Genomic DNA, 24,776 nt, shown 5'->3' on the forward strand with positions numbered 1-24,776 from the left:
TTGGTGAATGAAGAGGGTATTTTCTTGAAATGATTGACTTGAGCATTCATAGATTTTGAAACAGTAATTGACTTTCTTTCATTTAAAGGGGTGATAAATATTGGTAATGTGGGTTTTTTTCACAAAGTTCAGGTTGCATGATTCCATGGTTCAAAGCTATTGAGCAATGGTCCGATAAAGCAAGCCCGTTCATAGAAGTGCCCACTTAATACACCGGCATTACAAGAACTGGAAAATGCAGAAGAATATACTACAAGCACACAAAAGTTAGAGCATAAAAAGGGACAATTTCAAACTTTAATCGACTAGTGATGATTCATATTCTAATAACATTATTGAATGGGAAAGTTGATTCTCCCCTATTGCCAGGTATTTACAGTGTAATAAGACATTGAGTGATTTCAAGTTCAGAGTTGACCTCTTGGTGTTGGTGTTAGGTCACGATTATAACACCAAACATAAAATGAAGATGGTCCCGAATCGTCACACACTAGTTGTTGAGATGTCGATAATGTGATCTGGATCAGTTTTACAAGCTCTGAATAAGTTTTGGAGCTAGGGGAATCAATCCAAATTCCAACACAAACACCAAGGCTAACACCGGACTTGAATTCACCCATTTTAGTCAGTGGTAATATATAAGTACATGTGTGATATTAGAGAACTGACACCCTCTAACTTTCTGGGCCACAAAGATTTTTGAATGCTTTTTTGAGACTCAAATCAATCACAACTTTTAGATAAGACCCTACATCAAGATTTGGTTGCTGTGACACATTCATCAATAAAATAGACATGCATGCTGCATAGCTTTCGAGGCAGATGTGCCGGAAACCGAGTTAATGTTTTATGCATCAGCTGATTGACTTAACGTGAAATCACTGAAACCCCGACAGGCTAGGTCTGAATCTCAATCTCATTGCCAGAGACAGAGGCTCGCAAGACAGGAGGAAAAATTCTTGCACGCTCTTTAAATGTGTTGATATCTCAAGACAAAAACTTGTCAATTAATTATTTATAAATCTCTATTGCCGAAAACAGATGACAAGAATTTTTCAGAGACATCGGGACAGTATCTTTTGTTTCATCAATAATATAAGTGCAACAGATCATTACTAGTACATGTACACATATATCTCTAACAGCCCAAACTGGGGCCCATTGCACTACAAAGAGTTGCCTTTTAATGCAGCTAAAAAACACTCAAGCGAAAGTCCCTCAAACATGCATTACATTGGATGAATTTTAAGCTGCATTTGATTTTTGGGGTTTGTGTTTGATTGTAACTCTTTATGCAACGGGTCCCTGATAAAAAAAAGACACAAAAATATTCAACTGAATACAGAGTGTTAGCGGTGAAGACACATTAAAAAGAAGGACTTTCTCTTTCAATCTTAGAAACTTAAGGAGTATTTCATTTTAAAAGAGGTCCTCAAATCCTCTCAGACATATTGTAAATACATAAATAGATAGTAATAAGAATATACAGGATTCAGCTTTAAAAGTAATAAACATGATATAAATGACATCAAATTAAGTGGGAGGGTGGATCCAAAAACAGGAATTATTAGGGGTGGGATGTCAATAGAGGTAGAGAATTTCAAACCAAATATGGAATATATTCAGAGTAATGATTGTATTAATTTCTTATTGGCTTGTAATTCTAAGTGTACTGTACAAATAAGGTTAACCTTCAGGTACATAGATATGAACGGACAGCCCCATATTGTTTTGGTCTTAGGTTGCTGATTAAAAGAAGTTGATTAATCACAGTTAACTTAATTTGAAACAAACTAAATTGCTCTTTATTCTTTAAAAAATTACAATTATTTTGTGAACACTTCATAGCCAAGTGATATCACATACAGAGGTATTCATGATTCATCTATAATAAAGCTTCAACTATGAAACTAATAGTATTATATAAAGAATGCAGCATGATATAGACCTTGACAGAGTCCAAGCCACTTTTTAATATGGCCAGTACAGGCCAAGGGGATGAAGCTGTTTGTAAGTTGCACACAAGTGGAATTTATTTTGCGTGCTTAAAACCAGATTCTCAACAACTACAAAAGGTGAAACCCCTCTAAGAAGATGGACATGATCAAAGACTATAACAAGTGATACTTTACGGGGGAAAAAATGAATAAAAATGAGAAAGTTATGAGTATTTGAATGTTGAGATCACTATTTTTTCTTTGATATTTCTGTTTCATGAAATATAACTAATTTTAAAAGTTTCATTCCCCTTCAAATCTGGGGCACGGAACACAGAACTTAGCAATGATCGTAGAACATTTTTCTACGATTGATTCCATTGACTACACTGTACAATCAATCGTGAAAATCAAGCGTACTATCAATCGCTAACCTTGCATGGAAAAATCTTGACCTTTTCAATGACCCATGCCTCAGCTAACATTTCATCAAGGGTCCATTTTCCATTAAATAATTTATTTCTCACTTCCCTGACATTTCATAGAAATTATACGCTCTTAAATAAATTTCTATGGCATGCTTTAATATGACTCTGAACTTTAGGGTCCGTATTCTTAACTCACGGTCTTCATGTAAAGTATATAAGTCTTAGATGAGATTTATGGGAAGCTAAAAATGTTTACTCTGTGTTTCTCTAATCTTTACCAAGCACTTTATTTCAATGGTGGGAAAAGGGCAGCTTTTAGAGAACAGTGTGCCAACGTTGTTGATGATTTTAATATTTGGCTCCTTAATGACCAATGGCTAGACTACATGTTTAGATAAAGTTAGCGTGAAGTTCAGATTCCAAGCCATGATAGTTTCATAAAAGCAAGCCCCTGATTTGAAGAGTATAAAGCAGGAGGGATATCTTTGGTCCCTTGGTTTTTTTTCAAACCTAAACGTATGTTCTCTGAGTTTCCTACCAATCTGAGCTAACATAAGCATTCATAAAAGATTTGGCTTTGGTTGGTTCATAAATAACAGGACATTGGTCACATGACATCACCTATCACGATGAGCTGGGACTGGAAGCGTTGTTCTACCCTACGTGACAAGTCCCCAGAGTACCTGATGGCTGTACTCAATAGAGGGCGCTTTCCACTGGATACCGGCTCCACCGCTTCCGCCGACCAGAGCGTAATGATGTCACTCATCGCACGATGACTGAGCTGATCATGAGATGGCACCCCCAACACACGATGACAGACTCCGCAAGAAACAAGCCTTCATCACGAGATTATGGCGTTTGAGAATCGAGGCACTACTTGGATACTGTCGGCACTCCGTGATCTCTTTACACTGGTGTGGGATGGAACGTCTCTGGGTTTGTCCTCTGCTGGTTTGGAGAATACCTGTTGGATAACAGACCAAGCTGGTTTGTGTGCTGTTTTCAATGTTTACATGTAATTTCTTTTTTGAGCCTTCAAGAACTTTTAAAACACGACAATACATGTATTTGCTCTGACAAAGTGACACATCTGATTCATTGCACAATAAACGGTACATTCTTTCCCTCTTATTTGGAAGCGTCCCACCTATGACCAACATAGACATTGTTTCCAAACCAATTGTGTTTTATCCATAATACAGTTTCATTGATAGTCTATTCTGAATAGCATTCAACTTCGGAGGGAAAAAAATATGATCATATGCATACAAGTACATATCACCATACAAACAAGTGCCTTGAATGCTGCTATGATTCCTTGACAGACCTGGGGAAATTTCACAAAAATTAAAGTGTGACTTACGGTTATACTTGAATGCTCTTTCCTATGAGCACATGATATTTAATATGTAACCTATCAAATGATACGCAGTAGTGCATGCCCTTTTAGCATGATCTGACCAATGCTTTGAAGTGTTATACCACGCGATACCCGATTTGACTGGTCTGTGCACACAATAACAGATACGGTAAACGTGAGTCAGAGAACTGTGACTGGTACAGTACATATACTATGCAACTGGGAATCTACTAGTACGATTCTAAGCCACACTTAAAGCTTAGTGATACATCCCCTGGAAACACTCCATGAATTTCACAATTGACCGTTCAATAGTGAATTGTAATGGTTGAGTGTTTCCAGGGGACGTTTCACAAGCTTTAAGAGTGACAAAATTCTCATTTTTCTTGCCATTGGTTTTAAAATTCATTTAAACATTCAGCTGGAAGAATTTCTTTTTTAAATGTATATAATATAATATAAGTAAACTGACACAAACAAGCCATGCATCACAAGTTAACAAGGCAAATATTGACACTATATACTGATTTCTTCTTCTCAATCAACATTACTACAGTAAATGTATCAAGGGATTTATGTTTCACTGCACATGCACATAGCAACCTAAATGCTCTGAGACATGAAAGGAGACAATTCATTTTTCAAAATTCAAGCAATGCCATAGCCATAATAAATCCTTACATGTATTTATCTTAGTTTCAACCACAAAGCTGAGTCATTTATAATTTCTGTAGAACAACTTCTTGATCAATAGATATGAAACCTTGTTAAGATTCTATTCAACTCATATTAATGATTATGAATGCACGACAAAATAAACACCTACATGAATTGCAACCGAAACAGGAATTTTTAAATGGATGATATAATTACTGCGTAAGTATTAGAAACCAAAACAAATATGATTTACAGTACAATAAATATTTTAATTTGAAGAGATAACCAATGTCCTATTTATACATGTATGTGTTTCAACAAAATTTTGTTTTGAGCACTCTATACACTTGGATTCCTTTTTTTGCTACAACCACTGTGATGTGGTGGTTCATAGACATCAACATCATTGCTACGTTTAAAGTGATTGTTTCATTTCATTAAAATTGCTTTTTCCTTTTAACAAAGAATGAATTACATATAAACAGATTTAAAACTTTAAATTCTATGTAGCCTTTAAGTCTATAGTGTTGGTAAATCTCCTCAAAGTGTATGTCACCTTCTCCTTTCATTACTAGAATACGATCATGTGTTCCCTACTAAACACAGTAATGACAACTAGGATATGCATCTTATTGGACAAATACTTATAATTTTACAAAATAAAAATGACATTTGTATTGTATAAACAAAGCATTATCAACCATGGAACAGGATGAAAATTTTAGGATTTAATTCTTGTATGTATCTACATAGGGCTTTATCAAATAAAAATAAAATCATTACTATAAGAGGGCTTCTTGTATATTGGTATATTTATATCATATTGTATCAAGTATTATTTTTTTTTACATCTGGGGTACAATACAAGCAAAAATAACCATATGTACATGTAGCAACTAAAGCCTTATTTTCAAACCAACATACATGTATTTCTGCTTCACAAAAATCCATCAACGCAAATGAAATGACTAGAAAATTGAATCAAATTGTGAGGTTGAATCCTTAAAATATTAAAGCTGAAACTTAAAGATCCAGACCGGACCCAAAAATGAAACTGACAAATTATATACCAATCGAAAGCTTATAAGCTACTAAATACAGCAAGGTATGCTTTATGCATTTTCACCGCTTCCCAGCTGAGTATTTTGCTTAAGAATATTCCAATTATCGGGCTTCGAACCCCGTTTAGAAAATAGGCTTTATTGTGCTTTTCACCTGCCTCGAGACCGTGACGTCACGTTGTGTAAGAAGCGTTGTGATTCCATAGGTTTGTACAGAGAAAAACTGGGTGATTTTTTTGTTTTCCAGATAACGCATTTCATTCTCTTCACTTCTATCACAGAGGGATATCATATATATTTTTTCCCACAAGCTTGAATTTATGAAATCTACAGTTTTGAACTAGTTTTTGCCATATTTTATTTCCTGCTTATTTGGCGCAGATTTCAATTCTATCTGCATTTTGATTATGTATAACAACTTTTCCTGACATAGCAATTTAGGCCCAATAAGAGCCAAACAAAGAAATCACAAAAAAGGTAGTGAATAGTTGTAGGTTTACAACAATTTGAACAGTGAATAATTTTTAGGGGTGCCATTTTCATCTGAAAACGAAAAAAAATGGATTCATAACATGGAAATGGAAGAAAATACCCAATGCTTTTGTACACAAACCTATGGAATCACAACCCTCCAGACACAACGTGACGTCATCATTTCCAGGCGACGTGGGGGTGCTCAATCAAAGCGTAATTTGGAGGAGCAGTTTCTTTGATTTTTATTTGATATTTTTAACTATTGGAAGGAGATATATGTAATATTTTTGGTATATTTGTATTGTATGAATCATTACCTTTATTTTGATATATGATTGTTTTTACACCGGTCAGGGTCTTTAAGACAAATTCTGAAGAGAAAATCTGAACAAATAGATATCTTGCCAAATTGTACTCCATTTTGTAATGTAATAAAAGTCTGGGTGACTTAATAAAAAACTGAAATACAAAACATAAGGAAGTGACAGAAGTGCAAGATGCTGGTATGCAATATGCTGCAATGGATATCATAATCAATACCATTTTACAATGATGATGACTCCCTCTACTGTCCACCAATATATATTTTCTTGGAATTAAAAATATGTGAGCATTCCAAGTCTTCTTCATCTAAGAATAATTAAATCCTTTATACCATACTTGTAAGCACTTTGAGTATGAATCATTTGATCCAAAAAATAAAATCAATATGAAGTTCGAGACTTGTCTACAAACAAGCCCTGTAACAAGTGTAATCACTTTATTTTAAGAGCATGTGCAGTTGAAAGTCATTCTTGAAACAAAAAAGAACAATGCACAAAAGGACTTTCGACGTGCAATGTTCAATTTAACAACACAGCTGCTGCATGCATATCAAATGCCATGCATGCATGCATAGTTGTATTCATATGTATACACATCAGAGAGATGCAGACAGTTATCAAAGCAACACCACATAATGGCTATAAAACCTCGGTATTTACCATAACAGAGGTAGAGGGGATATAAAGGTTGGTCACTCTGTTTTTTTTTAATTGATAGGAAAGTTCCGACTTTTAAATGGAAATCATGTTTAGGTCTCGCACAAGTGCCCTATGCTTCAGCATCAACAATGTTCTTCCGACCCATTTGCCAATATTTTTTCTTTTTAACAGAAAAAGGCTGAAAATTAGGATCAATCAGCACATCAATTTTGAACAAAAATATAAAACTAAGCAGGTTTCTTTGGGTCAGTCTGTTTAAAAGGCAAACAATATAGGGGCATGTTACCTAAGGCCCCCTGGTTACCCAATTTAAAGAATGTTTTGTTTCTAGTACATGAGGTATGGATGTAAATATATTGCACTCTTAGCAAAACCATGTAACAATGCTTGGAAGCTGTTGAAATTTGATTTTAGCGCAGAATGACAAAAATTTCTTGGACTGATCATGTCAGCAATGCAGATGTCCTTGAAAAGGCCATATCATCCTGTTCTTTGATGTAGCAACTGGAAAGATACGCTTCTTTGGCCACATTCTCTGTAAGAACGTTTTAGAGACAGTGGCCCTTGCCGGTGCTATAGAAGGAAAGAGGGCATGTGGACGCCAGCGCTTGACATCCCACTCTTGACTTAGTGATGCTACTGGCATACAACCCAAGGACTTCATAGGCTGATGCCAAGAAAGGAGGGAACGCATTTTGATGGACAACGTCAGACTATGGCATGCCACTTTATTAGAATGGACACGAGGTACGGAAGAAATGGACAGTAACATGCACATGGTGTCATACTGAACATTCATCTGGTGAGCTTTAATGACTTTTTTGTACTATTCATAACGTGTGTAATACTTACCTCTAGTTTCTGGGCTCGTTCTGTACTGAGTGGTTCAAGTGGGAAGGCAAGTTCGTGGGTGTCTGCAAGTTCTCGGAGGTCAAAGTAGTACTTAGCATATACACTGGCTGACACATTGATGTTGAATTGGAGAAGTTCTAGGAACTGTCGCTCTAATTCATTCCTGAAAGAAAATTACATACCGCTTTAGTAGGTTAACTCTGATACTATCCATTCATGTTCGGGTTTAATTCACTGAATAGATGATTTTGCATGAGAGAAGTGCAGATTTACTGTATCTCAATTCAATACCGTAAGGGCAAAAACAGGTTAGTCCAAGTCTTGTCTAATATTCCTACGCTTTGTGATGGGTCTCCCTTGATATTACTGGATCTATGAATGTGTTTTTAATTTTTCCTTTTCTTTTGAAAATTGTATTCTTTTAGAAAAAAAATTGTACTTCTGTATTTTCAATGAAAAAAGTGATCTACACATATGCTCTAGTGAAGGTCGTGCGCACATTATAGTACATGAACCTCTATGAACAATAAGCAAATAATCACTGTTGGTGAAGGTGATGGGCAAACTATCACTTTCAAAGCAAACTGGATGTAGCTATCTTTCCGAAGCGAAGCCTAGAAAAGATAGCTATTCCATCATTACTGTGAGTGATGATTGATGGGGAAACTTCCCTTTATCACATGACAGACTTCTGACCAATCCTATAGCAAGATTCTTTGTATATAATATTTGATACTCACATATCTTCTACTGTTAGTTCTCTTAGAATCTGACAGTAGTCTACATTCCAGACTGCTTGGTCGTCCCATACTTTGGAAGCTAATAGGATAGCACCAAGGACCATTCGTTTCCAGTTGCTAGGCGTAATGTTAATTTCAGCATATGTTAATAATCTCTCTAAATACACCTGCAGAAAAAAAATGAGAATAATATCAAACGCTTCATTAAATAATAATGTAATATTATAAAGGAAAGTAATCATAATCAACAGCTTTGCAATGATTATCCGAAGCAAGGAAAAAATCACAATGGCAATTATGCCCCCTTCATACTCATAAGAAACTTGGAAATCGGAAAAGAGCCCTGGAAAATATAAAAGAACCCCTGAAAATCCCTATTCTCTCAATTTTAAAGCAGTAAGCTTTAATGTTGCAGATTAGGCAGTAGGTTGTGAAAAGTAGCTCCTGAAAATTAAAAATCTTTCCTTTTTTGCTTGATCCCTTGGTTAAACCTACAGTATGGTTGGAACTATTTGCGAAAATATTTATCAGCTTTACCTAGTTTTTGTCTCATTTGTGCAAAAACTTTAGTAGATCAGACTCCCATGTTTCGATTGACGATTCCCATTCTATTCGCATATATATATATCGGCAGACAGGGAATGCAACAATTTTACATTCTCTCATTTGAACCATTCTTTCGAAACCGACAACCCGATATACACGAAGTTTACGGCTGATTCCTGTCGCGGTGGCGAAACATTTTGACTCTTCCAAATCAGTTCAATGATGTCAAAATGCTACATGATTGTCTCACTACTTCCACTGCAAGCTCCGGCACATGATTTGACGATTGACAACGGAATGAAATGGATAACAGACCAACTGGTTATGGGACAAAATGGTCAAAGACAAAATGGTAATTAGACAAAGTAATGAATGGACCTAATGGTTGTTAGACAAAACGTTGATGGATGGAATGGCATTAGACTATTAAAATGAAAGTAGACCATGTGATAAGTGGATGAGTTGGCAGTGGACAAATTGGCAATTTACCCTTAAAGGTCAAGTTCACCCCAGAAAATGTTGATTTGAATAAATAGAGAAAAATCAAACTAGCATGACATTTTAAAGTTTCGCTTATTTTTCACAAAACATTGATATGCACATTTCAGTGGTATGCAAATCAGACAGTCGATGAAATCCCCACTCACTATTTCTTTTGTTTTTTATTGTTTGAATTGGACAATATCTCATCTTTTACAGATTTGACAATAAGGATCAACTTGACTGAACCATATAGTATTGAACAATGCTAATTCCACGTGCTCAGGGAGGAATTAATTGTTGTTTCACTTGACAATGATGAGAAAATTAGAATATTTCATATTTCATACAATAAAATGCAAAAGAAATAGTGAGTGGATGATGTCATCAGGCTCCTCATTTGCATACCGATCAGGATGTGCATATAATTGTTTTGTGAAATTAAGCGAAAATTTAAAATGTCATAACTTTCTTATTTTACATCCGATTTGATGAAGTTTTCAGTGTTATGATTGTTGAATTTTTCTATTTTTATTCAAATTAGTTTTTTGTTGAGGTGGACTTGTCCTTTAAGACCACTGCCCCCTTTCACTTATTTTAAAGATCAGTTGATTAGAAGTCTCTCTTCATTCATACTTACTAATGTAACTATTGCACATTCTGCTGTGAGCTGAGCTGCATTGAATAACATGCGAATAAACTTGTAGATATGTCTGTGTTCAGGATTGTGTTTGTCATAATCATCTGGTACTGGAATTTTCTGCAAAAAAAAAATATATATATATATATATATATAAATCAGCAACGAAAATGCAATATACAGTACAAGAAGTATTCCTAATACATCAGACCATTTGCAAATTCTCATGCTGTCAAAAAAATAGTTTACCAGTACAAGGTGAGATTTTTGTAGAGTGAACTGGAAAGTACGAACACTATATTTATGAAATACCTATTTTTTTTCAGTTATCTATTTACTTTTTTAATATTGGAATGTCAATAAAAGTAATTGAAGATAATAACAATACATGTACATGTTTTGCAAGAGCGATCTAAAATCTCTGAAAGTCCAAAGACTAAATAAAAAAGATAACACAATGTGGATCAACAAATCATAGATACATGTATATGAGTGAATAGTCTATGCACATTTTAGGATTAGTTTGTGTGAACATATCCATTGTGAAATAAGTTGCACATACATGCATTACAGTATTTCACTTTGTTTTAATGGAAATTACCACATAATTTTTCAATACTTAAAAAAACATATTTCCCAAAATGTATGCATAAGTGATGATTTCAATAACTTCTATGATAAAGATTTATTAATGCATATGAAAAGCCGTTTGCAGTAGCAGCAAAAGAAATTAAAAATCCATTAATCAATAAATCGTGGGCTAATGGGATGTCCGCTTAAAAATAGAATTACAAGGAAATGAAAATCAAAACATCTTCCTACAGCTCTGTACATGCAGCTCACAGTGATTTTGTCCCTTCAGTGTAAAAACTGTGAGTTGAGAATGAATAGCTGACAAGTACAACTATGTATTGGAGATTTGATTGCTTCCATGACATTTCCTATGGCGACAATTGCTCCGCTGTAAATTCCACACACTAAGCGAATGAAAAACTTCATCCCTAGGTTTAACACTATACCTTACCCTAAACCTAACATAAAACCCTACTGCAACACTAACCCTAGATCTTTGACAGAATTAAAGCCTGGGTCCCGTAACACAAAGGTTAGCGATTAATCATACGCTTGATTTTCAGGATTGATTGTACATTGTAATCAATGGAATCAATCGTAGAAAAATGTTCTACGATTGATTGCTAACCTATGTGTCACTGTATGATTAACTGGTTGTGTACTGGAGGTATTCAATAAACATACGGTTGAACAAAACCCAACCCAATATAATCCAGAACATATTTGAGAACCATAGCACCTTTTTTCTTGCAGTTACTGCACTTCGATCTTCCCCATCTCCATTTTACAGTGCTGTGGGTCTCGAGGCCGACCTCAAGGCCGCAAAATTATCCTTAGACTTGTCCTCGAGGACGGAGGTTAATTGGGTAAGTGGATATGTATGAGTGGATGTGTGTGCATAAACTATATGAGTGTAAGTACTGTATATGCAATGTATACTGGTGTGTACATGAGCATCTGTGTATGTTTTTATGTAGGTGTGGAAAAACAATACATAACCAAAGCAAAGAGCATCACTGGGCAAAGAACAGGTAGTTAGGGTGCATATGAAATCTGTGGCTGTTGCCACTGAAAAATTTCACAATATTTGGCCACGGCTGGCCTTTACCTGGCTCTCCAGCCTAGGTCGGCCTTGTATGGGAATATTAGGCCTTGGTCTGGCCTGGACCCTTCCGACCGTAGCCTTCTTAACTTTCCCTCTGCCTCCTTACCTCCTCCTCTTCCTATCCCTCCTCCTACTCCTTCTTCACATTCTCCTTTCCCTTTTCCTTGTTCTTCTCTCTCTTCTGCATGTACTTGTCTCAGTCTAGCTAGTTCTTGATCAGTCCAGCTAGATCCTGATCAGTGTAGCTGGTCCTGATCAGTTGAGCTATATCCTGATCAGTCTAGCTTGATCTTGATCAGTATAGCTGGGTCCTGATCAGTCTAGCTATATCCTCATCAGTCTAGCTAGATCTTGATCAGTATAGCTTAGTCCTGATCAGTCTAGCTAGATCTTGATCAGTATAGCTTGGTCCTGACCAGTGTAGCTAGATCCTGATCTAGCTAGAGTCCTGATCAGTATTGCTGATCAGTATCAGTCCTGATCAGTATTGAGCTTAGTCCTGATCAGTCTAGCTAGATCCTGATTAGTATTGCTGTGTCCTGATCAGTCTAGCTAGATCCTGATTAGTATAGCTTGGTCCTGATCAGTCTAGCTAGATCCTGATCAGTATAGCTGGGTCGTGATCAGTCTAGCTTGATCTTGATCAGTCCAGCTAGATCCTGATCAGTCTAGCTGGGTCCTGATCAGTCTGGTTTGGGCAGGAAACCTAAGTTATGTAGACTGAAAACAATCAAGGTAGACTCACACAAGTACCTTTTAAATATTGGATATCTACATGTAGGCTAAATCTACCTGATCTGCCTTTAAATTTCAACAGATAAGCACTGGTAACTTTATTTATAGCACCATGAAGACTTTAACAATGATAAGAAGAGGGGAAACAACAAATACCTCAATTTGAGTGCATACTTACTGATAGTGGGTACTGCTTTTCATCAAAGATGTCCATTTGTCTGCTACTATCTCTGTTCTTTATATGGTAGTATATTGCCAATGCCACACTGAAATTCAATGGGAAATCAATACCAGATACATAATTGCATCAGGACGTTTTTACATTAAATAAACCTGGTTTACCATTTATATGTTTGAACGGTCTGTACATCTCCATGAACATACAAATAAAAGACATAAAGATTTTAAAACAAAATATCTTTGACAAATCATGCACCATTTCTCCCATGGCCCACGAGCACTATATGAATAATAAAATCACAATTTCCAATGACAAACTTTGAAGGTGTAAAGTAGAAAAAAAATGGAGATACTTGAATTACTTGGACACCAGTTTGTCTGGCCTACTTTGTGGAGTTTCGCTGAGATTACACAGAATCCACACCTTATGCTTGCAAGACTGAAATTAAAACTTCAATCCACAGCAGTCAATCAATCATCAGAAATGCTTTAGTGTACAGTTCTCACCATCGTATCGTTGACTTAAGATTTGGTTGTGATACTGTGCTGTCATCTATAAAGATAGTCGAACATGAACTAAACTTCTTACTCAATGTACTACTCAGCCTGTTGTCACTGTGATGATTTCTCCTATCCTGTACAATATCTGCAATATGTCAAGAAATATGTCAAATCACAAACATAAAATTGAAAGTATTCCCTAAGCCCTGAGCTCACTACATAATCTGTTGTGACCGGATTTTCACAGATATGAAATAGTATTTGATATGAACATCCCAACCTATATAATGTTAATGCTCAAAAGTTAGGTGGCATGAATATTTCTATTAAATTCCAGTCTATTTCAAGCATCAATGTAGGAATAAAAGCTATTCCATATTGTAATGTCATCATCGCCTGCAACTTGAAGCCTTTCTCAAACTACACGGCATGCAACAATAAAACTTCCTATACATAGCATTATGCCGGATTGAAATAAAATAGGGTACATATTTGAACTTTACATGTACATTTAGTGCAAAATGTGATTTGTTAAACATGACAGATCATGAAGTGTATTTTTAGAAGCAGTTGCACCTGGACAGTGAACCCAAGTGTTGGTTCACATGTTAGTTGTACAGTGCGAGTCCCAAAATCTTGAAACCTTAATACAAATCTCCAATTTAAGAAACAAATATGACATGTCTTCATGCTTCGATAATTAGTAGGTATTTTTTGCACAGTGTAAATTATGACATGCACCAAAGTAAAGCATGAATCCAATTACTGAATCCAGCTGTCAATCATATCATAATCCTACAAGGGTTGCATTAAAATCCACTGCAAAACACGTTTTCAATAATCAACATTAGAATTGTTTAATAAACACTTTTTAGCATCAACTCTTGACTCAATCTTGAGTAAATTTTATTGAAAAGGGATTTGCAAATCTGTTTCTATCAAACTCATGAAGAATTGTGACATCATTGGTATCTGGATTCATTCCTTTCAGCCATGCCTTTATACTTTGGCTTGTTTTGTTTTTGTTTTTTTTTGCATCACAGTAAGAAATAACTCCTGATTATCCAAGGGTTAACACGTAACACGTAAATATTGTATCAAATTATTTGGGAGAACATACTTTTTAGGCCATACATGTATATAACAATAATGTGTTTGTGAAATATTTTTCCTTAAATTGAGGATCTGTGAGGTGTCAAGTTTTTGTGGACTCACACAGTAGGGGAAGGCGGGGTAAGTTGTGACAGTTTTTGCTTTTTGCATGTTAGAATTGATATGAATAATAATCTTGTCGAAATAAGTACCTTGCCTTGAAATTTAATTCTTCTGAAATATTTTACACCTAAATATATCTTTCTATCCCCACACTGAAAGTCATCGTGACCTTTGAAAAAAACGATGTCAAATGGCTCAACTTGCCCCATATATGGGGTAAGTTTGAGCCACCTTCTGGGGTAAGTTGAGCCACAAAAACTATGTACAAAATGTATGAGGGGAGAACCAGCATGTAAATTTTTTGTTTAAAGTCTTTTCACTTGCTAATTCTCTATAAATACTAACATCCTTTAAAAGGAAAAGAGCAGTCATGTAAATTTGCTCCTTTCAGCCAGCATTTCAATCGATTTTTATGGTTTGTTTTTTAAGATACATTACCATAGGAATTACCATGGCTCAACTTGCCCCATGCTGTCTGGCAAAACTTACCCCAGTCCGAACTTAGTGATATAATATTGTATCCACATTTTATTATGCATCCATCATATAAAAGACTATGACAAGAATGAAGATCCATACCTGGACTAATAATGTTGTTATCATGTCTTTATTATATTTAAAGACGTGTGTGTTTATAAAGCACTTATCTATTTCACACCCTTTTTTACTTTTTTGGCTGAAATTCATATTTTTCCCTCTAAAAAAATACTTTTTGTTTAAAAGTTGAAAACAATATGGTGGGGTTAGGGGTTATGCTATGGGTCATCAATACATGACACCACCACAATGTCTGACTCATTCATTATTGGCCTGGGGCTGGTGGCTCAACTTGCCCCTATGCTCAACTTACCCCGCCTTCCCCTATATCTGCAGAAAACAGAACCAAAGTAAAAATTAAAAAAGAAATAAGGGTTTAAGAAATAAAATTGTATTGCAGATTGGAATCCAGTTCATACCTAATGATTCTGCTTTCGTGAGGAAAATGGTACTAGTCCTAGGGTGTACTGATGGATCCAACATATCCTCTGGATAAGGAGGAAAAACAGAAAAAAAATTGATATATTATTTCATTCTTGTAAAGTATAAAGCTTGAACTTAAAATCACATGAAATAAAATGGAATTAATGGATTACATCATTGTTTATCAGATCCCATTTCGGATAAGGTATCACCATTTATTCTTCAAAATGTAACATTGACAATTTTTATTCTTTGCTTAATTTTTAATTTAAGCATTTTTTATTTTGAAAAGAAAATAATAGAAATACCGGTATATTGAAGGAAAAGTTGGAAGCTAAATTGGGTGACTTTGAATGTGAAAACAGCAATTCAAGAGTGCTGCCAATTCAGGGGTCTCAGCGTCTATTTTACATTCATTCATTTTTTTTATTTTTTTTATTTTTGCTCTTGAATGAATGATAGACTATGTCATTCAATTATTTTCGATTTCTTCTGATACATTAAATGTTGTTGGGGAAAAAAGCAGAAACTGTAACACCTGAATACTTGTTTCGGTTTCTAGGTTGTTCCTGGTCAGACTATAGGCCATCATTTCAAAACAGTGTTGAAATTACTTTTTTTATTTTTAGGGAGCCATTTTGAAAAAAAAATTTCAGAGCCATTATTCATTTTACCAGAGCAATTTTCAGTTTTTGACAGCCATTCTTTTTTCTCGATTCAACACATGGTTTAGCAAGGCAGTTTGTCATTCAACATTGTTTATTTAATCGATACTTAATTCTTCTTTATTCCTATTAATTGTTTAATGATTATTTAATTCATCGTAGTTCATTTAATGTTTATTGTTTGCATCTCATCTATTAAATCAATTGGACGTTTATATCCATTTCAATCAAATTGAATAGGATGAAGTTCATCGAATTTGAACAAAATTTGTACTCAGGGAAATCTTTTTCATAATTTTTTATTCATTTGATAAAAACTCACTTGAAAATTATTTTATGAAATATTGAATGCATTGTAGCCTGACAGTGACAGCTAATGTCAACATGTCAACTTATCTTAAAGCTATGCCCACGCCAGCGCAGCTACTACATGTAGCACAGCCCACACTCAGTCAATCATCATGCAACACTGGCGTGTATGAAACTGCATTTAATACCACCATTATATATACTCGAGCACTGACTGTTACCAAAAGTTGGGGCTGAGAATCCTAATTTCGCCCTTCATATTGCGGGATCCGCGCCATATTTACATATACGTTCGAAAGATGTCTCTAGTCTAATAAGCACTTTAGCCTGGTCTATCCTGTATCCCCACTCTCATTCCTTAGGAAGCATTCCAACGAGACCTATTTAACTGCCAGCCATTCACTGACTGGCAAGCAATGAACACAATTATGGATTAATATAACCTTAAATAAATAATGTTTGGCCATTTGGATGTCTACAGCTTTTTTAATACTTACAGTGCACTTCAATTTCCTTCTTCAGTAGCAGAAACTAACCAGTATCAAGTGTAGCTTTAAATTGCAATGTGAGAACTTGTACACCAGCCATGGACCATGCCACAATTTGTTACAAAACCCCATGAATCCAATGTTTAACTCATGCATGAATGTATCAGGAAGATGACAACAGGTTATGTAATAAAATTCATAGACAGTTCACTGGAATAAATACATACTGTGTGGTGTGACATGTACATGTGCTCATACATGAACACATTAATGTGCATTAACACATGTTCATGAATTCATGTATTTCATGTATAATATAAAAAAAATTTGATGAGCATGAACATGTAGGTGTACATTGTCTCATTGGGTGTTGATTCATTAATTATCAAAATCTTTTCTCCCCGAAGGGGGGGGGGGCTGAAAAGTGAAAAGCATATTTTCTCAAATACACTTGCTCACATTGTAGGCTTATAATTTTTTTTCAACTGAGATATAATATAATTTTATAAACATTTATGGAACTGTTTACACTCACAACAACAACAAATATATTGCTCATCATATGTGCCTGGATTTCTTTCAAAGAAGACCTACATTGAACACATAGTTTGTTTTAATACACAGTGTATACCTGTCAGATAAGTTCAATACCTGCAGGTGAAGGGCACACTTTTGTGTGCTCTGTGACAGCTCTATTCCTCTACAAACATTCCTAAAATACCAATGACATGATGAAACATATCCTCCTCAAGACAAGCATCTTGCTTCCTTGCTAATTATCTATATGTAGGCCAAGGTCATGCTCATCGAAGAGACTATCTGTGGGGTAAATCATTGCCTTGAGCATGTATCTATGGTGGCCCTCAAATAAAAGTACATCTCTATTACAAAAATACTTTATAATATTTGTGAAAAAAATGTGTTGTGCATGTATTCACAAGTCACAACTCAGTACAATTTTGTAAGTACATGTAGTTCTATGAATTGCTAATAAATGTGAGTGTTCATGTAAAACTGTCAATGGAATTAAATAAATCAATCAATCACGAATAACATAAATGGCATTGAGCCCCCCCCCAAAAAAAAAAAATGAATAAATAAATAATAATAATCACTTGATAAATAAAATAAATAAATAAATAAACAATAATAATAATCAAGTAAATAAATCAATCAAATAAATAATTACCTTTTAAAACTACATAAAATAAGGTAGGGCCTACATGTACATGTAAAGGCGACCGCACACCTTACGATTGGTCTGTGACCCGATTTCAGAATAAAATGTAGTAGAATTTGATGAATTATTGGGACTTGGAATATCTACCGTGTAATGTTCTACATGTAAATCATAGTATGAACACCCAATCTGTGACTATGCTATCATCCTTATTGAGGGAATTTAATATCTAGTCATAATGACATCATAGCAGTAGTACGATTGGCTATGATTTGAAACCAATTTGGCCTTTACTCCAACATAAACGCTTGGAATCTTTCAGAATGGTTATTTTAGTATTCTTTCAATTAATTTTAACCTCAAATAAAATGACATCTACTAATGTGACACAGCTGATCAAACAGTAAACAGTTCAATACACTTTGTTCAACATATTGATGACAATTACATGTGCACTGTAGTAAATTTTGATTTGATCTGAATGTGTTTGGTTAATGTTTTGTATTTGAAGTTACTGAAACCAATATGAGATCAATCATTCAACTGAACTGTACAGCACAATTAAATGAGGAAATGAAAATATTAAATATCTATAGAACTTTATCATTCCATAATACAAGGGTAAAAAGCATTCTAGAGCAAAATGTTATTATAAAGAATGTGATATTGCTACATGTACAAGTACATGTATACACAATTTTTTACCAACTGTAATACGTATGTGCACAAGTATTAGTATACATGTACAAGCATTTGAGCTGTATAAAAGTAATATTTGCACATCATCCCAAATCTAAATACATAAATACAAAACCATCTCATTTGTTGAAACAAAACTATAGCTCCATTAAAATAAAGTGGCATTTAGTATCATTGTTTAAAACATTCAATTCATTCACTACATATCTTCTGTGTGTTCATTGTGCTATGCCTATTTCGCCTTCAGGTAGATACTGTATATTTCATTGAACAACCACTGGAAAATGAGCTGGGATATGAAAGGTGATGAAAACAAACTTAATTTAGGAAAAGATTATTTTCAAGTGTATCAAACCTTTAATTCCTAAATGATGGTTGAGATTACAATATATTACATATAAAGTATGTACATGTACAGTATGTGATACAATTATTTTTGTTTCTACTGGTAGAGTGGACATGATCACAACACACGAGACAAGTATGTAGCTTTCTGCAATTTGCATAGTGCTATAATTACCAAGCTGTGGGAATAGAGACCTCAATTACATCACCTAATGACAACATTAGCTCATCTGCTTGGCTGCACATTAGCCTTTAAACAAGGCCCTGTGTCTGAACTTTATATTACATACATGTATCTACCGACTGGAAAAAAGGCTATTCACACAAAGCATGAGTGAGTGAAAGGATTACAAGCTCAGTCACAGGGCCTTTAGGAACCTGATTTGGATTTCTTTTTTATGTTAACCTCTGCTTCCAAAGCAGAATCGCTACCCGAGAGGTAGCGACCAATCAGCGAGCGTATTGCTCGCATCAATGAACCCCATATGACCCTATGCCACAGAAGCGAACGAACCCGGTCTCATGACATCATAGAAAACGACGGTGCAGACTGGCACATCTTTCACATCAGCATGCTCATGAATAATTCACATCTTCACAAGATTCCAATAGGCCTTGCGACTAAAGTGGCTCGCTCTCGCACTCTTTCGGGTATCACCAGTTCTTTTCGTCAGCTGCCATTCGTCTAATTACTAACTTCTCTAATAACCAGTTGGTCCAATAGCCACTTGGTCCATAAACCCCTTGCTCTGATTGGATATTAAAAAGTGTCAATCAGGAGAAATGAATGAAAAGACCGACTGGTTATAGAGGAAATGGTCACAGACGAACTGGTGATTAGACAAAGTGATCATTGGACCAAATGGTTGTTAGACGAAATTTTGGACGGGATGGCATTAGACTAAATGAAGGTACATCATACATGTAGACCATGTGATGAGTGTAAGAGTTTGAGTTGGCAATAGACGAATCGGCAGTTTAACCTTCTCACAACCTGGTGCGTAAATCTGCAACATAGGATAAGCTTAAAATTGCGATGATAGGATTTCCACGCTCTTTTTTGGGGGGGGGGTTCCACTGCTCTTTTAAGCATGGGGGGGGGGCTAAATCACCCCCAGCCCCCATATGATTTTTACCCTGACAATTACTCTTGACCAAGTCAAAAAATTATAACTATGGGGTAGAGTACATGTATTCTCCACCCAAGTTTATATTCAAACAAAATCCACTCATTGCAAGGCTTGGAATAATAAGGGGCCAAGTCAGGAGCCATCAATCCAGGGACTAATACCCCCTACAGGACCTAGGAGATTTATAATGCTTCTTTCCCCAATGGTACTGTGATGCAGATCAGGGTTGAAAATAGACGGGAGCGACAAGTGATTCCGCCCTCATGAGCATCGGAATCGCTCTCGCAGCTGCCTATTATAACTGCCAAGTACCGAGCGACTCCCAACATATGAAGATCGCGCCCTTCCAGTCTCCCTAAAGTAATTTCAACAATGGTATAGATACATGCCCAACCTGGCTTAAACAATTCAGAGACCACTATTAAAGGCTATGGCATTGGACATTTTTTGTATGTGCCGTTTCATTTTTCACATTTGTGCTGTAAGATAGAGATGTGCCCCATAGAAGAGTTGACTTGCATCCCCCCCAAATAAAAAAAATATTCAAAATTAAAGGCCTGCTGCCTACATGTACATGTGTAGAAAAGTGCCTTTGCCCTTAAAAATATAATTTTTATAGAAAGTGTGTGAATGACAGTGATGTGTAAAAAGGCAAGAGCCTAAGAATAATGATAGAAAGGACAGGGCCAAGGATGTTTTAGATATTTGAGGTTAAGTGATTTTCCACAATCGCGGAAAGCAGAAGGAATTTATAAAATCGGCCTCTTGAGACGGAAAGTGGCATTTCAAACTGAAAATCACGGAAAACATATTTTTTCAAAATTCACAGAATAACAACAAAAATTACTCCCAAATCCTCTATGAAATATGATTAACTGGAAAAAAACCATGATTTCACTTCGTTAAAACACTGATGACAATCCACACATTCTGACTGCACTCAGCCCCTACATCAATCAATCATATCAAAATTAGTTTATACTCACGTCCGCATATACATGTAAGCAGAAACACAACTGTGTGTTGCTGCCCTCTGTGTTTGGTCATACATGTAATATCATGATTGCGGTATTCAACGAATCCAAAATGGCGGATAGGCGAAAGTCGTTGAATGCTCAAAACGATGTCCAAAGAGTCCCCCAAATCACTGATAAAATCTCATTTAACCATAAAATAATGCTGATAATGTAAAACATGAGGATGCATCTATGTTAATTACATGTACATGTACAGTATGTTTCTTTAAATAGTTTTCGTCCTCAAATTTTTTCGATTAAAACTAATTTTAAAAAGCGTTAGTGGCAGATACAAGTTTTAACCAGCGCAAGCATTTTAACATTACTAATCATTGCGTATTGATTTTCTATGTAAACAGAATACGGTATTCACGTTTCCTGTACACAAAGTCTATGGGGAAACGGAATTTCCATTTTCAGACATGCTGAAACAGAATTTAAGATTTTCTGAAATGGAAAGGGCAATTTTAAGAAACGGAAAATCACTGTCCCTAGTCAAGAGTCAAGGCAACATCTTGCTACTTTGAGTTTGAAGCCAGCCTCGAGGAGCACATTGGGAGGCAGTTCTATGGAGGGGAGCTTTGATATTATTTGTACATTCACAAAAACATAATTTCATTTTTAAAATGCCAACATATTTCCCCCCTTCTACACTTACTTGCAAGTTTTTTACATTTACATGTACACAGCATATTGTGCCCCCCTCAAAAGTTTGGGCTCTTTATTTCACTGCTCATTCCGACAATGGAATATTTTATTTTCATCAAATCAGCTTGTTGTTTAAGTCGAACTGCATCAATTTCTTGACCTTGACAGTTTATTCAGAGTATGAATGGTGTTCACTTAAATGTATGGGATTATATTTTTTATAAAAATAACTAGCATGTTTACCTTCTATGCCAGTCTCTCTGTCACCAATATGCTGGAGATTTGATCTTTCGTCCACATCTACTTCTTCAGGTGCCGGCTCGTATCGTTCTATTTCTTGAGAAGGAGCCCTGTGGGCCCGCCTGGTTGGATTCTTGTGACAGCTTCGAAAGCAGCCACATGAATGTTTATTCCCCATTGCACACAGAAGGTGAATCAAAATAGAAAATCTGTTCCAAAGAAAAGGCAAACAAAGATTACATTGTACTTTGTGATTTACTCATAATTTATTTGGCTACAATTTGTCTTCGCTATTGAACACTCTTATGTATTAAATAGGACATTGGAAGACAAGTTTCAAATGGTTCAATGGATTTAAGTGAGCTTGTAGCCTGTAGGTAATATGCAAGCAGTATATAGTCAAAACAGAAAGGCATCCTGAATACGAAGCTTACCAGTACCAAGGGCTGAATGGAACTGTGTTGAGAAGAAGCAAACTGAATGTGCTTGACTTGTCTCAAAACCTACATTGGTTGAAGTGTCACAGGTAACATAATTTTAATATGGACTGAAGAAGCGACTAAAGTAATGCAAACAAACTGGTGAGCTGCTGTGGGCAGATCTTTTGATCACTAACTTAAGGTGCATGCACCCATCAGTACCAGCTTGCCAATTAGTGTGCAATTTTGAATGAGAGAGAACGGATGCCGGATTATTTTCCTTTTTTCAGGGGCAAGCTCTTGAATACTTCTTGATGATAGCGACTCTGTGGGCAAACATTGAGAGAATTGAGTTGAGTGAATGATTTCCATTATTTTTTTTATAAATTAGGGGTGTTTTGGGGTAACCGTCTCGCGAAAAATTAAATCGTATGGTGAGGGTCTGGGCGACCGGCTTCGCCAGGCGCTCAGCTATCTACTGCTGAGCTAGATGTAGTCTGCACGGATCATCCCCAGTAAAGCACTGGTCCAAAAATTGGAATTGTCCTCATAAACCAAGACAAATCATTTTCATGTCTTGATAAATTGAGATTGTCTTTGTTTATGGGGACAGTTTTTTTTTCATAATACCCCTGCAGGACATAGACGGCAATTACACTTTGAGAGTGCTAAAAAATAGATTCAGTGACCTCAATTCCCCCCAGTTCACTGTCTATTTTCCATAACTTGCCATCATATAACAATCTTGTTATGAAACCTGATATGTTTACAATTATTGACTAGCGCACTTGACTGGTGCAGGCACTTGACATGAGAATGAACTTTCCACGATTTCTTGTGTGGAAAAATATTTTTATGAAATAAAGACAAAATTCAATGAGCCCCGTCAGGGAATTTTGCATTTTTAACCCCTTAGGCTTAAAGTTAAACGGCGGCTACAGTCGCGAGCCGTCTGTGTACAAGAAGAAATAAGAGAAAATGTTTAAAAACTCTCTAAGTTGAAGCAGACGGCTGCCTGCTGTCTTATGATATCCTGTGACTGTCAGAGTCTGAGGCTCTGAGCCCTGCAACCCATGCCATGCATGTAGCCAGGCGGCTTCTAGAGAGTAAAAATCATTTACTGACGTAAGGTTACTCTCAATGAAGCCAGGTATTCTTATAACATGCGTGTAGGCTGCCTAAACCTGAAACTTTCGCCCCCGAGATTTCTACTTTCCTTCTAAAAGATCGAGCCCTAATCATATACATGGGATAAAACTTCATTCCTGACATTTCTGCGCCATCGATTTTATTTTCAAACAAGAATTCATCAATAAAATGAGAAAAAATATCATAACAAGACGGAAGAGACTTGCCCGATGTTTACGCCGCCATCTTGTTTCCTATTGTTCTTCGCCAACGTTACAGGACGCAAACGTCTGTAATGTATTTTAGAAATTCTAGAAATTGAGGCACAGGAAATACTATTTTTTTGCATGATAAATCGAATGCGTAGCTTTAGGACCCCTAAACTTTATTATTAAGTTACATCTGGCAGCGAAATAAAAAAGAGGTGATCAGAAAACAGGGCAGGATTTTCGTAGTGAGTGAGTTTTGTCATATTTTCTTCTTGGTTAATGATCTTTAGAATGTTTGCCACAAATCAATTATATTTAATTTGTTGAAACATTAAAAATTGGGAAAGTTTTTATTGTTTAAAAACAAAGTGCATAGCATTAGTTCCCCCCATCATAAGCCTGTATCCTAACTGGATGATGCGCTCCACCCAACACTCGCCTGCTCGGACCGGACTCCGGAGACCGTAGCGGTACATAGATTCAGGCTACAGTCTACAGTACAGAGAAAAAAGTTGACCGCGTCTGTGTCGCTTCCGTTACAATACAATAAATCACGTTTTACAATATCATACAAACTTGGACATTGCAATTAGCAGCAACATACAGCTTGAAATAACAAAAACCATACGACAATATTAAGTTCTGAAGAGAGAAATACAATACATTACCGAAATTCTTTGATATTCAGTCGGCATTCACACGGTGATTCCCGAAGTCATCAATCTTTGACCTCATGACGTCTGGGGAAAGGAAGGTTTCATTCCATTATGGGGATAAAAAAAATTGATATCCTCAATTCGACCCAAAATTTCAGATAAGAATATTGCTGACATCTTCTGGAAGATAATTGATCGTTTCAAAAATTATATA

At 35.8% G+C, this 24,776-nt stretch overlaps 1 protein-coding gene across 1 annotated transcript; it reads right to left on the reverse strand.

Annotated features, from left to right (window-relative positions):
* Positions 1 to 505: 505 nt before the first annotated feature.
* On the reverse strand, positions 506 to 24,678 carry LOC121419845 (cyclin-Y-like protein 1). Its single transcript, XM_041614311.1, has 9 exons — positions 24,575 to 24,678; positions 22,154 to 22,359; positions 15,427 to 15,495; positions 13,262 to 13,400; positions 12,753 to 12,840; positions 10,162 to 10,281; positions 8,496 to 8,662; positions 7,756 to 7,918; positions 506 to 3,332 (listed from the first exon to the last, which is right to left on the reverse strand). The coding sequence occupies exons 2-9, from the start codon at positions 22,326 to 22,328 to the stop codon at positions 3,210 to 3,212; spliced, it is 1,044 nt and encodes a 347-aa protein (XP_041470245.1). The 5' UTR covers positions 22,329 to 22,359; positions 24,575 to 24,678; the 3' UTR covers positions 506 to 3,209.
* Positions 24,679 to 24,776: the final 98 nt, after the last annotated feature.

The sequence above is a fragment of the Lytechinus variegatus genome, chromosome 1 (genome assembly GCF_018143015.1).
Source record: "Lytechinus variegatus isolate NC3 chromosome 1, Lvar_3.0, whole genome shotgun sequence".
Lineage (NCBI taxonomy): Eukaryota > Metazoa > Echinodermata > Echinoidea > Temnopleuroida > Toxopneustidae > Lytechinus > Lytechinus variegatus.